This window comes from Triplophysa dalaica, chromosome 16, assembly GCF_015846415.1.
Source record: "Triplophysa dalaica isolate WHDGS20190420 chromosome 16, ASM1584641v1, whole genome shotgun sequence".
NCBI lineage: Eukaryota > Metazoa > Chordata > Actinopteri > Cypriniformes > Nemacheilidae > Triplophysa > Triplophysa dalaica.
In genome coordinates, this window is record NC_079557.1 from 10645394 (window position 1) to 10659966 (window position 14573).

A 14573-nucleotide genomic window follows, 5' to 3' on the forward strand; every position below is an offset into this window, starting at 1 on the left:
AAACATTATTTTGCTTTCCTGTAGCTCACTGGTAAGAGCATTGTGTTAACATTGCAAGGTTGTGGGTTCGATCCCAGTGGATTGCTCATACTTAGAAACAAAGTGTATAAGATAATGCAGTGTTAGTCGCTTTGGATAAAAGCGTCTGCCTAATGCATAAATGTACATGTATTTAAGTATTATGAAGAACAGCTGTATAATATGTAATAAAGACCACAGTGTGAACTCATTGTGCAGCAGATGGTTTACTATGGCGAGGCTTTTATGACAGTCGCTATTTCTTCCATTATCTGATTTCAGGGATCTTTTCTGAACCTCAGATCTCACAAGTTGCACAAGTTGGAGAAAGGCAAGAGACTGCTAACCTGCAGCTTTGTTGAGAATTAAAATGAGACATGAACATCATCGTTATGAGCTATATTCACTGAAATACCTGTCAAATGAATACAGTATGTACACGCATAAAGCAGAAGGTGTAATATTGCTTATATGGAGACTGTTTCACTCTTCTATTCTTTTCTCTGGTCTGAGGGGCTTTCTCACACTCAATGGCATACTGACACTATTAATGTGCTAGGGCTTTAATCTTCAGGGTCAGGAACATATCCTTTGGTGCCTACATTTGGGTTTTCCAACACTTGTTGCTGGTGTTTGTTTAAAAGGTAACTGATGTCACATGCTCTTACCCTCTTTTGCCACCATAAAGTGGATGGCTTCCAAACAACTTTTCTTTTACTTTAACCATTTGTACGCCTGTCAAGCCTTGTGCTGTTGTAAACTGTAGCCTGGACATGATGTGCTTCTTTTTATCATCTTGAATGTCCACATTTCAGAATAATGAGTCTAAATGAAATTTAATGCTTTTTTCTTTTAAACATGCTAAAATCAATTTTAAGTGTATATAAACTAAAGTTATACGTTTCTCATCTCTTAGCCCACTCAGTAAACATCGTGAAATCCTTCTGGCGCTCGACGTATTGGCAAGAAGAACATATTTTTAGTAATATTTTAATAACCAGCACAAGAGGTTGAGAGGTTAAGGATAACCAGGAAAAAAACTCCCGCTGCCTCTGTGCGGACCCATCGTCCAATGAGCCATTTTAAGGTTTATCTGTATATTGAGACGTGAGGATTAGGTTGGTTTAAAACAAGGTTGCTCTATCGGCCCCAGTTCTGCTTCTTGACGCGACATAATCCCTACAAAGGGAACGACGAGTGGAGACAAATATTTGCTGACTTCTTATAGGCTACATTTTCCAGTTATCTTTATGAAGGCCTATTTGCATTTTACATTGTGAATCACCGACTGTAAGCGAGCAAATGGTTTGCGCACAACATTTAAAAAGTTGGTTTCATTTAATTGCAACAATCGACTTTTCGTCTCATCAGGGGTTGGTTTCTATGGCAACACGGGGCATTTGTTTGACAGGCATAATCCTCGGTGAAACTAGAGAGCATCATCAGACTGGCTGTGTGAAATTCGCATTAAAAACCCTAAAACGCTCTAGCAACAACTACCAAAGTAATTTACTCAATGCACAAGTAATTTTAACCACGATGAGTACTTCATTTTGGGGTTCTTTCCGGGCTGGAAATGAGGGGGAATGGGAGCTATTGTAGCCTCCAAACACTTAACAGATTTCATTCATAATATAAGATTTTTTGCATGTTGAGACACCACAGTGTATCTTGGCAATTTTCAGCATGCTTACATTTAAAAAGAGCCATATTCCCATATTTTTACATTTGGCAATTGATAGGAAAAAAGATGTCTATCCTACACTTACTTATTACTTAAAAGGCTTAATTAAACCATCCATGCATTTCTGACATACTGTTTTTGGTTTCAGACATTTCCCATTATACTCTATAGTATATGACTTTGAACACAGGGATTGATTTCATCCTAAACTAATTCCCTTCATTCTGACACATCACTCCAACTGTGCACACATCACATCATGTGGATTTCATCACCGCCTCACACATTTATGTCTTTTCGAGGTCACGCCCAAAAACACATTTTCAGGACAGAAAGAGCAGCAGGTTCTTGTAATGAAATGTTAACTACAACCCTGTTGAAAAAACAGCATGTGCAGGTTTGTTTTGATGCTGGTTTGAGCTGGTCATGTGCTGGTTAAAGATGATCATGTGCTGGTCCTTCGCTGGTCAAACCAGCAATAAAACATACCTAACCTAGCATATGCTGTTTTTTTCAGCTGGGGAAATTGGCTGTTCTCACTCAGAACACCATAAGCAGAAAAATTGAAGCAGGTGATGGATCAATTTAGCTTACCGTACTGCTTTCCTGCCTGTGTTTGTAATGGCCTTTGATGTTCACACTGAGCAGAATTACAGGGATGTGCTCAGATATAGAGTTTGTTTTGACAGCTCGCAGGAACGCTGCATTTAAAAGCTATTCATGTCTCCACTGAGATTTCTACATTTAAAGTCGCTTTGACATTTTGAACATATTTGCATAAGACTCGTATGGCTTGCTTGCTGATGTGATTAATAAGTTGACGACTAACGGACTTAACTGAACTTGCAAGCACAAAAATCTGTAATATTTGAAATATGAAAAGGTCTTGAGTATAGTGGTATTGATTCAATAGCAGGTGATGCCTTGACTGGAAACAAGTTCCACTGACATATCTTTAAATATATCATTGCGATTGTTTTGTCTCTTGATGCACACGGTACATGTTTTTTGTAAAGTATGTTTTTTAAAACAACTTAATTATCCTAATTTAACTAAAGCCTAGTCCTCCTTTAAAATATGCTATACAATCTATTTCAAATGTATGGACATATTTGTTATACTCATGGCATTCATCATCTCGTCCAACTCTTTCTTGTTTGTTTTTCCAAACAAGAAAGCTCATGCAAAAATCACAAAACATACATGCCATTGCCAAATATTTAGTGTTTGTAGGACGCCATCTAGTGGTTGCTTGCTAGTAACAGAAAAACAGAGCAGACGAGGCTTTTCTCTTATGTCACCTTTATTGTATTTATTAGAAACAAATCTTTCAAAAGAAAACATATTGATAGATGTCCCTAGTTTACACAAGGGATTACAAAATTATAAGATAGTTTGGCTAATGCTGCCTTAATTCTAAACACATCAATACATAACATTAAGCAAAATTAGTGACTGAAAAAAAGAAATACCATGTATGACAGCACGATATTCTTTTTCAATAAAAACAAATTATAATTGGCCAGAAAGTATATACCGCTGAAGAAAATCTGGGATATTAATTTAACTACTCGATATTCATAGATTAAACCTAAACAATTGACTATAGTAGCACCCCTCTCTATATTTGTGAGAAAAAAAGTGACTGAAGTTGTACTATCAACAAGTATGCAAATAACCAAAAGGTTGCTATTTCAGTGTGATATCAGTTACACATGTTTGAGACATAAGTTCTGTTACTGTACAGTCTTACAAAGCAGTGTCTCAAGAAAGCCTTTCTAGGTCCATTTCAAGTCCTGTATCCTGAGGATGGAAGGTATTAGACATTATTACGTAAATGTAAAGTTTCTGCTCTCTAAATGACTAAATTCAATTAAAATATATCTTAGCTATCCCTTTTGTAAAGACTTGTATTAAATATATGCAAATATTTCTGAATCACTCCGGTTCTATTGCGGTCACAAGTATTGTGCAGCTCAGCAAATATTTGAACATGCATGAGTTTTACAATGCTAAGAGAAATCTAACCAAGACCCAGAGATCTGAAGATCTTTGAATCTTGGTTTATGGATGAACTCTACTGTAAATAATAAAAGGGCGGAATTGTCAGACTCAGAACATACTGCAATGAAAACTGGTGCAAACAAACTACCCTCCATAAGTAACTGTTTTTTAAACAATAATAGAAAATGACAGTAATTGTCAGAACAATGCACAAATAAATCAAATCTGAGACTTTCAAATAAATTAACAGTGCAGGTATATGTCTGATAAATCTTGTTGGACGTTCAGCCATTAGCAGCTACACAAAAACCCATGGCACAAAGTATATAGTTGAGTTTTGAGCCCAAGTACAGAGGGAAGTGTAAACGCATAGTATTAACATTCCTCAGAATCAAAGTTAAAAAACATGAATCCTCAAGTCCTTAAGCAAACATCTGAAACCAGACTAAGGCCATGCACAAGGCACAAGCACGCAGAAATAGTCCAAAATCACTGGGACGGAAAGGTTTGGAGATACACTGCCAACCAAGAGGCTTATGAATTTACACACAATCTTTCAGAAAGCTAAAACCTTCACAACGCTTCACAGACGGAATCAAAATCAGCTTTTGTTTAAGAGTAATGTACATACATAACATCCTGCTCCAATCTCTGCTCTGTATTATCATACCAGCAAACTTAAAACACACTTAATACTGAGAATACAAAAGCAGAGCTTGCAGCTTTTGTTCATTCATTCAGCATATTGCAGCTGGACAAAGGGAAGATTATTCTACATCATTACTATTGTGGTGTTGGTTTCACTCCTCAAATTATACAGTTTATGAAGACAATATAATTTCCAGAATCATGACAGAGTTTAGCGGCGAGATTTTGAGGATGTTCTCACAAAGGTGTCATTTATACATAATCAATGAGATTCTATTCGCTTATCAATCTCTCAGGGTAAACAGTTTGCCTCCTGGCACATAATGCACGTTTTAAAATTCTGCAGTTGGCTACGATATTCAGAATCCATTGTGGCGTTTAATGAACCAAACAGCGTACCCCAATAAACCGCTATTATATGTAGTCCTTGATTCTTTAGTGCTTAGCTAAAGTACCATTATTTAGTTAGATGACTAATTCAATAGTTGCACGGTCCATAAAAATGCATCAAAATATTCAAAGCTCTCCATATCCAGAAAAGAAAAACATATAACGGAAATGGGTAATGACGATTTGATATACCTTGATATCATACCATTGGGCTGCAATACCGTAGCCTTGCGATTCTTTCTTACCAAGCACAAGTGATCTTAAGTATGATGATCAGGATAAAAGCGATCAAGTTTTGAGGGGTGAGGACATAATTAAGAAGCACTAACAACCTCTCGCAGTTTAATCAATATTTACAGTAAAAAACAATTGACATCTTCCACCGTGTCCCTGTGCTAGCCTTGAGAGAAGTATTCTAGTACGATACGTAGATGACCCAGTCTGTCCTTTAGGGAGGTGAGAGACAGAACCGTGGTCTGATAGGATGGATCTAATTGCAGAACAGACAGCAGCCACCAACACCAGGCTGGCCCATTAGCAGATTCCTGCAATGCACAAAAACACGTTCATGATCATATTTCTATTATTAGAACACAGTTCCCGTTATTTTGGTGTTTATGCGGATGTGCTAATGAATGCAAGTGTGGCCTGACCTGTATGTTGTCGTCTTTCTCGGGCATGATGCCGTACTGGCGGCTGATCTGCTCCTGAATGCGGCTGTTCAGGCGCTGGTACCACTCCCTCGCCTGCTGATAGACGCTGTCGTGGAGATTCTGCAGCATTTCCAGCTCTGCGTCTTCCACCTAAACGCAGTATGCAAATGCTTGACAGGTTGACAAACAGGCAGTCTGAAGTTTTATGATGGCTGTGATTTAGGTTCTGCCTCCTACGTTTTCTTTAATGCATAACCAGAGGACTAAATGATGCTTGCATAATGTGTTTACTTGCAGAGCTAGAATTTGTTGACTAACAGGCAATTCATCAAAACCTCCTCTTCTAAGTGTTTGCTGAATACATTTACAATTAACACAGTAATTAACGTTAAGCATTTACTTGACATTACCATTTGGAGTATTTAAAAAGGGTTTCAAATGTACTGCAATTATTAGCAATCAATCACACAGACAGGTTAGAGCTTGTGATGGCGATACTGTATATTATCAGAAGGGAAGACAAAACTAAGAAAATAAAATGCTTTAATAAAAATGACTATTTAAAAGTTGTTACTACTATTTATGTACTAGAATTAAATTACAATACTTTGCAAATTTAAAATAAATTATATTCAAGGGTAATCTAATGGCAAAATAGTCTAAAGACAGCCCTGGTTCGGTCTAAAAGTGATTTACTTCCCTTCTATACTGTTGTATTACCATAAAAAAACATCTGCATTATCACATAAAAATATCTGACATCCTTATTCTGGATCTGGTACAATTTTTTCCTTTGATTTCTATCAATATGTGACCTCTTACCTTGTGGTCCTCCAGGTACTCAATATCAGCAGTGTGGTAGCCATCTCTCTGTCCTCTCCTGAGCACTCGGAAGCGATTCCCACCCACCGTATCCACATATGAGCGACCATCAGGAAGCACGTCCAGATCCAGGATCTCCAACATGCAGCCATAATCTGAAAATCTGTGACAGATTTTGGTATTAAACCATTAGTAACTCATTTCCTAAACAATAATGTTTCTATTAGATTTTCTCTGTAGGCGCACAGAAGCAAGTTTAATCTCACAACTGCTTAAACGGACTAATCTTTTTTTAATGTACCCTTTGCCATGCTCATAGCTGCACATGCCAAACTTCTTGGTGCCCGTCTCCATGCATCGGCGAGTCATTAGACGGTAGCGAGGTTCAAAGACGTGCAAAGGACACGGGATGCCCGGATACGCCACCGTGCACACAAAGATTGGGATATCCTTGGTCAAACTAGACATAAGAGGTATAAAATTAATACTTCTGATTATTCATATATGTACACAGGTCTTCTATTAACCAGTTGACCACTTTGGATTTGTTACCAAAGGGGAGCTTACTTTGAGAGCTCTGCCATTTCTGTTTCATGCACCTGTTTCCTCTCAGCCAGCTGCTGGGGGAAGAGGCGGATCATAATCTCCTGTAGCACCACTGTGGTGTTGTATTTCCTGTTCTTAAAATACTAGAAATAGGAAGTGGTACAGTGAGACTATAATGTAATAGGATTTGCTCTGTTTATTTGCTTATATTTTGTCTTCTACAAACCCACAGTGATTAACTTAATGTTTTAAAAGGATTACAAGGTTAATCTGTAGGAGAAAAACATAATCTGCAAACACCTTTACTGATCCTATCACTAATACTAGAGTCATTTTGCGAATAAAAAATGAGATGCTATGTGCAAACAGTGTATTTGAGAGGTACCTCCTGCAGTGGCTGTTTGCAGAGAGGACAGCGTAGGTTATGGTCCAGACTTCTCTCGATGCAGTTCTTGCAGAAGGTGTGTCCACAGGGGGTGGTCACTGGCTCATGGAACAACCTTTAAAACATTTATCAGGAGATGAGAGCAAATCAAGAACAAGGAAATACCATGTAACACAACTCAGAATTAATTAAATCATATAAGCAATGCAGTACATTTACATCAGCGACTGACCACTGCAATCTAGTATTTAAATACTACAGTTAAGGAAATGAAAAAGTTCCAATGACATGAAATACAGGTACAGACCTGATACAGAGAGGGCACTCGAAATCAGATACGGTCAGAACGCTGAGGCAGGACTCTCTACCCACACTGCATACACCTACAAAGAGAAAATACATGAGGATCAATACATGGTCATTATGATTTATCTTCTAGTCATAAAACCACAAAACCAATATAGTATGTCCTCTTGTACAGTAAGAAGATTGCTCATTAGGTCAAATTGTATGCAAAGCCAAAGCAATTTACATATAAATGTGCAATGCTAATTAACTGTTTAAAAGTAAGGGATAATGTACAGGCAGCCGGTTGCAGAAATAACTAATACTTAGAATTAAGCAATTCTTTTTTGGAAGCCCTTTACAACAATAATCCAATCATAAATAAATTCCCAAACAGCATTTAGAAAGTCACCTCTGTTCTGTCTCTCCTCTCTCTTCATCATCAGCTCTTCGTCCTCTTCAGCAGTAGGGAGGAAGGACACAGCCTGACACAGGCTCAGGCAGCATTCGCCGCTGGTGATGTGCTTTGGTGTAGTTGCATTCTGGGACAGGAAAGTGCAGCGAGTGAGTAGAAACCTTTTTATCCAAAACACTCTATTTGCAACACAATTTGCAACATAGTCCACATGTTCAATTTGAATGTGTTTAAATTTAAAAGACAACAGCACTAGTGCTGTAAGCACACCTCACCTGGTCAGACTCAGTTTCAGCACTGTTCTGGAGGTAGGGTTGACCATCTGTGCATGAGGTGCTTACAGACCTGGTGATAGGACAGGGGTCCTGCAGGTACTGAGACACAACTTGCAGGATCCGTGAAACCTCTTCCGGTACAGCCATGCCCTCTGCTTCCAAGATCTGTCAATAAATCAATAAATGTGATATAAAAAAATATTACTATTACTAATATATTGCAAATAATGCTTCATAAAAGGTCGTACCTAGAAAATATTGGCCTATACAATAACACTTCTTATTTTATTGGGGCACTCCTGCACCCTTGGGACCCCAGAATCCTTCCTACCTGTAACCCTTATAGTTATGGCTCAGGCTTTATACATTGATGTGTTTATTCTGAACCACTCAAAATTGTCAAATAAAGTGTCATTACTACGAAGACCCACCGTCTTAACCTGGTTTTTAGCCGGGGCAAAGTCAGGCTGCTGTTTCAGGCAACGATAGAACTGGATGAGAGCTTCAGTCTGTCTGCCCATTTCAAGAAGCACATTCCCCTTACGAAAGAAACCCTAAAATCAGATTATAAACACAGATTATAAACATTTATATTTATATTTTAAACATATAAACGCCTAAAAACACATCTCTTCCGCCAACATCTGACTGATCTGTTCTGACTCTTTTCTTCTCTACTCTTAAAAAAAAAAAAAAAAAGTATGAATGAATGGTTCCGTATACTGTGTTAGGTTATATGAGACTAGTCTTCTTTTTGATTGCATTTATGCTTTTGTTGTACTAATGCTGTCCTAATTGCTTCCATTATCTACCCCACTTGTAAGTCGCTTTGGATAAAAGCGTCTGCTAAATGACTAAATGTAAATGTAATGTAAATGTAAACGCCTACTATGACATGATATCGTTCTCAATATGTTCACAAACACAAAGACAACATAAGGATATTCTTAAAGGAACAATACAGGGTTTTTAAAAGGATCTATTGACAGAAATGCATAATATTCCATTCCATTCCATTTTCTACCGCTTATCCGAACTACCTCGGGTCACGGGGAGCCTGCGACTATCTCAGGAGTCATCGGGCATCAAGGCAGGATACACCCTGGATGGAGTGCCAACCCATCGCAGGGCACACACACTCACTCATTCACTCACGCACTCACACCCTACAGACAATTTTTTCCAGAGATGCCAATCAACCTACCATGCATGTCTTTGGACCAGGGGAGGAAACCGGAGTACCCGGAGGAAACCCCCGAGGCACGGGGAGAACAATGCATAATATTATACAAAACAATTTCTTCAGAGGTGTATAAAGACCTTCAGTATTGAACCATTGTGTTTGTAGTACCTTAGAATAAGATGTTTATATCTACATACAGAGCGGCCCTACATACATTGAATTCATAAATGCACAAACAACTCTACAATGCGCGTTTGCTCTCCCTCTCCCCTGCGGTATAGTGGTGAAACGGATCGCGGATGATCCATGATCAGTACGGATCGTACTCTACGGTTCGGAACGCATGTGACCCGTGGATTAAATGTACTTTTATCAATATGTGGCCACCGTCGTGTTTGGACTGAGATATTCGTGCCAAAACATCAGGATTCAGGAATAACATTACACCTATCTTGCCGTTAGGCATCTAGAATGACATAACCTGTCTATGCTGGGAGCCATGCCAAATAACACAATGTGCCCTGCCCATTCCAACCACGATGTCATAACTATGTAACTGTTTCTGTCATTAACACCATGCCATGAGAGTTCACAGCGACGAGATTTTGGAGAGCTGTTGTGTATAATAAATAAACACAATTGCCATGGAAGTGACAAAGATTTAAAACAAATTTGAAGCATGACACAGAGCAGGGCACTGTCATTCTGTCATTCGCAGCCAACACCAGCTCTAACAATAATCAGGGTTGGTAGCTCTGTGAGGAAACACACAGTCAGCCAAATGTCTCTCAGCCAAATGTCTCTTACCTCAGTCCAGTTAGGACGCACACAGCAGAGGTCATCCAGGTCACGCAGGGCATCAGAAAAGCGGCGAAGGCCCATGCAGGCCTCAGCCCGCCACACCTTCAGGCTCACATCCTCAGGGGCTGCAGAAAAAGATGGAAGAGTCTATGATCCTCATTCTTATTTAAGATTTTAGATATGTAGCTAAACAAAGATTGTTATAGAAAAGGAAAATGTTAGAAGTTCTCATAAGTATATGTATGCATATTTCCTCATTTTTGATGTGACAGGTATTTTCTTATACAAAGGTTTAAAACCTACATCTCCTTAACTGAAGAATAGGAAGCAAGTCATGGTTGTCCAAGACAAGAGATAAATTGGCGTACAGACTATAGGTGCAATTATGTAATCCATTTTTGACTTCCTGTGAATGTGGTTCAAGTGATTGAATCCCTATATGTTACACTTTATGGAATATAAGACCCTCAACTCCAAAGTATTAACATATATGTAACTTAGCAAGTGGTTGCATAAGATTAGCAAAACAGTGTTATGCATTGAGGACTACATGATGCTATCTCAAAGATACACAATGTAAGGGGTGGATGAGTTTAGCTTACTATAACAACAACATGACAGTAACTTGAAATCCAACATTCCAAAAATAAAGAGTAACAAAACTGTGACTTGCATTCGTAGGAAATTTAACAGGTATACTAGGTTTAGCCAGGGGTGCTGCCAATAAAAGCAGATTATATAACCGCATACGAGTCTGTTACACAAGGAGAAAGTGTATGTGGGGCAAGAAGCTGCCTCTAAATGGATTTGAAGAGTTGACAGACCCTCGGTTCTGCCTTTGATGTTTTTTTCTTCAAGACAGATAATTGCACGCTTTCATTTGCATGTAAACCGATACTTGATTCACCAAAGGACAAAACATACATGTTAACAGTTACTGTTTTGAGTAATAATATAACTCGCGAGAGGAGCCTTCCAGTTTAAACAAAGCAAAGCAAAACAAAAACCAAACCAAACACAAAACAAAACAGTTATCACACCACACTAGTTCACACTGTCAGTGGAACGCGTTAGTCTCGGCCTCAGACGTCACACGCACAGACGGTTAGCTAAACGTCTGATACAGCAGGCACATCTTTCTGGAAACACTTCAGCACGTTCAAAGTCGTCATGTGATTGGTTGAATTTCACAGGATTTCCGGGAAATGTGCATGTCGCGTTCTTTAAAACCCCTCATGGAAACAACACGAAGCCCTCCAGTCCACCTTATGGCTCGATTCACATTTGGCTTCTTTTCCTCGTGCATATTCGTTATTTTAAATGTGGACACGTGGCAAGCGCATGCACATAGGGGGCAACGCAGACGTGGTATTTTTTTTCAGGTGCAGAGATCTCAACTTTTCAGAAAGCCACAAGCACAGGTCATGTGACAAGAACCAACCAGCCAATATAGACAAGCTCAATGAAAATGGAGACACAGACGATCACAGCATAACTAAATCTAGTAGCAGAGTTATTGCAAGGAATTTTCAGTGCATATAATCCATATCCTTGGTTTATACCGCCTCGTCTCAACCGCTATCGTGGCCAATGGTTGCTTCGGCGACAACAGACGCCTAGACGCCGTTTTTAGACCCTAAGTTGGTTTGCCAACCGCTAATAAACTCTAAAGAAGACACTAAGAAGCCGTCTGATTTAAGACGTAAACTGTTGTGTTTACAACGATCATCAAGATCGAGTAAACCCTTAATTCTTAAAAGGACGCAAGGTTCACGGCATAAATGTATAATCATTGTCGTTTCTGTTAACTTTTGACATGTTTGTGAATGTACGCTGGTTTGTAACTGCGGGGACAGTTCCACTCCTCTAAACATGACGCGGCACAATACGAAACGTGATTGGTTGATTTGCCTGTCAGTCATTTGGCCTCTTGGGTGGGCCTTCTCCAAAGAAAGCGGTGAAAACGCGAGACTAGGAACGCATTAACTGCAACCGATTCTCGTGCATGTTCATACAATAACTTATCATCCAACGTCTCCTTTGTGTATATTGTAAACCTAAGAGTGACCTGCAGGTCCTTTCATAGTTATTTCACCTGCTTACTCTTAATTTTCCCCGTAACTGGCCTGAGCTTATGAAATCATTCTGGCTTTCAACAAGCATATACTGTTTCCTCCACAACCGATATGAGAGTAGGCGGATCACAAATACTATATTTTCGACTAGCCTACGCTTTCATAAAAGACTGAAATCTAGGGCAAGTACATATTTCTAGAAACAGATCTCTCTATATAGCTTTCAAGTTGGCAAATGTGGGCTTGTTTTGATTAATAAACCTGTGTTTATAGGTTTATTCTTCTACCCAAAACCTATGAATTACATCATCCCTCCGATGCATTTCCCACACAATGAGAACATGAACTGACATGACCCTAAACTACATCTCAGGTCACATGAAATTAAAATATCTTAATTTAATTAAAACCAAGAGAGGAAAGGTTTAATTGACCATATCTTAACATTTGCAGAGCTGTAACAAACTTCCCAAACTCATTGGCCTACTTCAGCATAATGGTGTGGTAAATGAGCTATAAAAAGCAGTTAGTTATTGTGTTATAATGTAATAAGCTCCTACATAGACTTTGTTTTGGGGCGGCTTTCAAGTCAGTTAACCGCTTGCATGCCAAAAATGCTGTCTAAGTAGGCAACTCACTAGGTAATGAGACAACCCCTTAGTGTCCGAAAACGGGTCCTTGTTACACAATATAGGCCTGTATTTTCAGGAAGCCATTAAAGTTGTTGCGTAAGGTCGTATTTTATCAAACTTACCCATATCTATTCCTTCATCCGCAATACGCAGCGCTTCCGTAAACTCGCTCGTTTTCAGCTTCTCCTGAATGTGACACTTCATTTTGGTTTCGTTTGGGCAACATTTCTCAATGACGCTGAAGATTAAAACGTTGTTTTTGATGTTCTTCGCGTCTCTCTGTTTTAATCGTTCTTTGCACGTGGGGCATCGCGAGGGCAGGAAAGAGCCCATGCACCTCCTGCAGAACGAGTGACCGCAAGTCATGGTCACGGTCTCGCACATGAGGAAAAGACAGATCGGACACTCCAGCAGATCCATGCTTGACATTTTTGAACAGTTGAACAGAAAAGGCTCGTTTTCGACTAAATAAATAGCTTTATTCTTCGTTCATATGACATCACTGAAAATTCAAATGAAACGAGGATTTAACATCACACGCGACCTCTTAAACGCTCCTTTCATAACACAACGGCCGTTCTGCAAAAACACGCGCATGCTTTTTCCCAAATTCCCTCTTCAGCTGTCTCTATGTGAATTTAACGTCTATGTTTATCCATTGTCAATCATCTCTCAGTTTTTGTTTTGAGAGTAACGTTTCCCCTTTTCGTGCATGATGAATTGTCTGACTCCGGTTCGGTCCGATAGCTGTGGGTTTGCCGCTTCCTCCGAACTCCATCAACGGAGTGCAAAGCCAAAAGAAAAGTCTGATTCAGAGACCCGCAGATGCATCTGTTTCGCGTCTCTTAATGTCAGCCTCGCTGTTTGCTTTCTTGTGTGTTCCTTGCATTGGATAACGCTGGGCTCGTTTCTGACACCATTGCGTTACATAAATAAATGCCATGTGACTCGCAACGAGGCGTTTCATTGGTTCTTCGCTCCTGTTGTGAAACAGCGAAGACCGCGTTTCATAACAAGGAATTTCTCCCACCAATTCAATGAACACAACACTGTACGCCTACAAAACAAATGCATGTAAAGGACTTCCTTGAACAATACTCGTACTTCGAAAATCTAGCATTGCATACAAGAACATTGTTTACTTAAAATCTTGGTAAGATTACAGCAATTTCCATAAACTACAGGAAATAACATTGTGTAACGAATTTTTTTTTAATTACATAAATGGTGACTGTAGGCCCTACTATGCAAACTGTGCTTGAATTACCTTTGCCCTTCCTTATATGTTGTGTGACACGGGGTATTAGTGACATTCTTATGCATTATACTGTTTGGTTAAACGGTCAATGTACTGGTCAAATTGTTGATAGAGAATTATTGTGAATACTAACCTAGCATGTTTGGGTAAATATGTAAGGTAGACTAAAGTGCACTTTTCATAAGAACGCAATTTCGTAAGTGCAGTAAAGGTAAAGGTTGTATAAGCTTTGCATTTAACTCATCATAAAAAACATAACATTGTGTAACGATGTAAGCATATCACATTACACAACAAATTTTAGAATGACCTGTGCGAAGGCTGTGGAGCAGGTTGTCAGAAGTACAACAATGCAATCGTTTTGTAAAGTGTTACAAAATATCTGAGCAAACCCACTCATAGACAAATATATGCAAATAACTGTAAATTATATCATTTGAGGAGGTTGCATAAAACGATGGAAGAAAAACACATTTAAAAAGAATTTAACTGCACAAGT

General features: G+C 39.0%; 1 protein-coding gene across 1 annotated transcript; it reads right to left on the reverse strand.

Moving 5' to 3' along the window:
- Nucleotides 1-2993: 2993 nt before the first annotated feature.
- Nucleotides 2994-13758, reverse strand: lonrf1 (LON peptidase N-terminal domain and ring finger 1). The gene is made up of 12 exons (XM_056770271.1): nt 12939-13758; nt 10116-10234; nt 8557-8679; nt 8126-8290; nt 7848-7977; nt 7458-7533; nt 7151-7265; nt 6787-6908; nt 6521-6679; nt 6220-6382; nt 5398-5547; nt 2994-5289 (listed from the first exon to the last, which is right to left on the reverse strand). Exons 1-12 carry the CDS (start codon nt 13243-13245, stop codon nt 5140-5142), a joined length of 1779 nt encoding a protein of 592 aa, XP_056626249.1. The 5' UTR covers nt 13246-13758; the 3' UTR covers nt 2994-5139.
- Between the last annotated feature and the right edge of the window lie 815 nt (nt 13759-14573).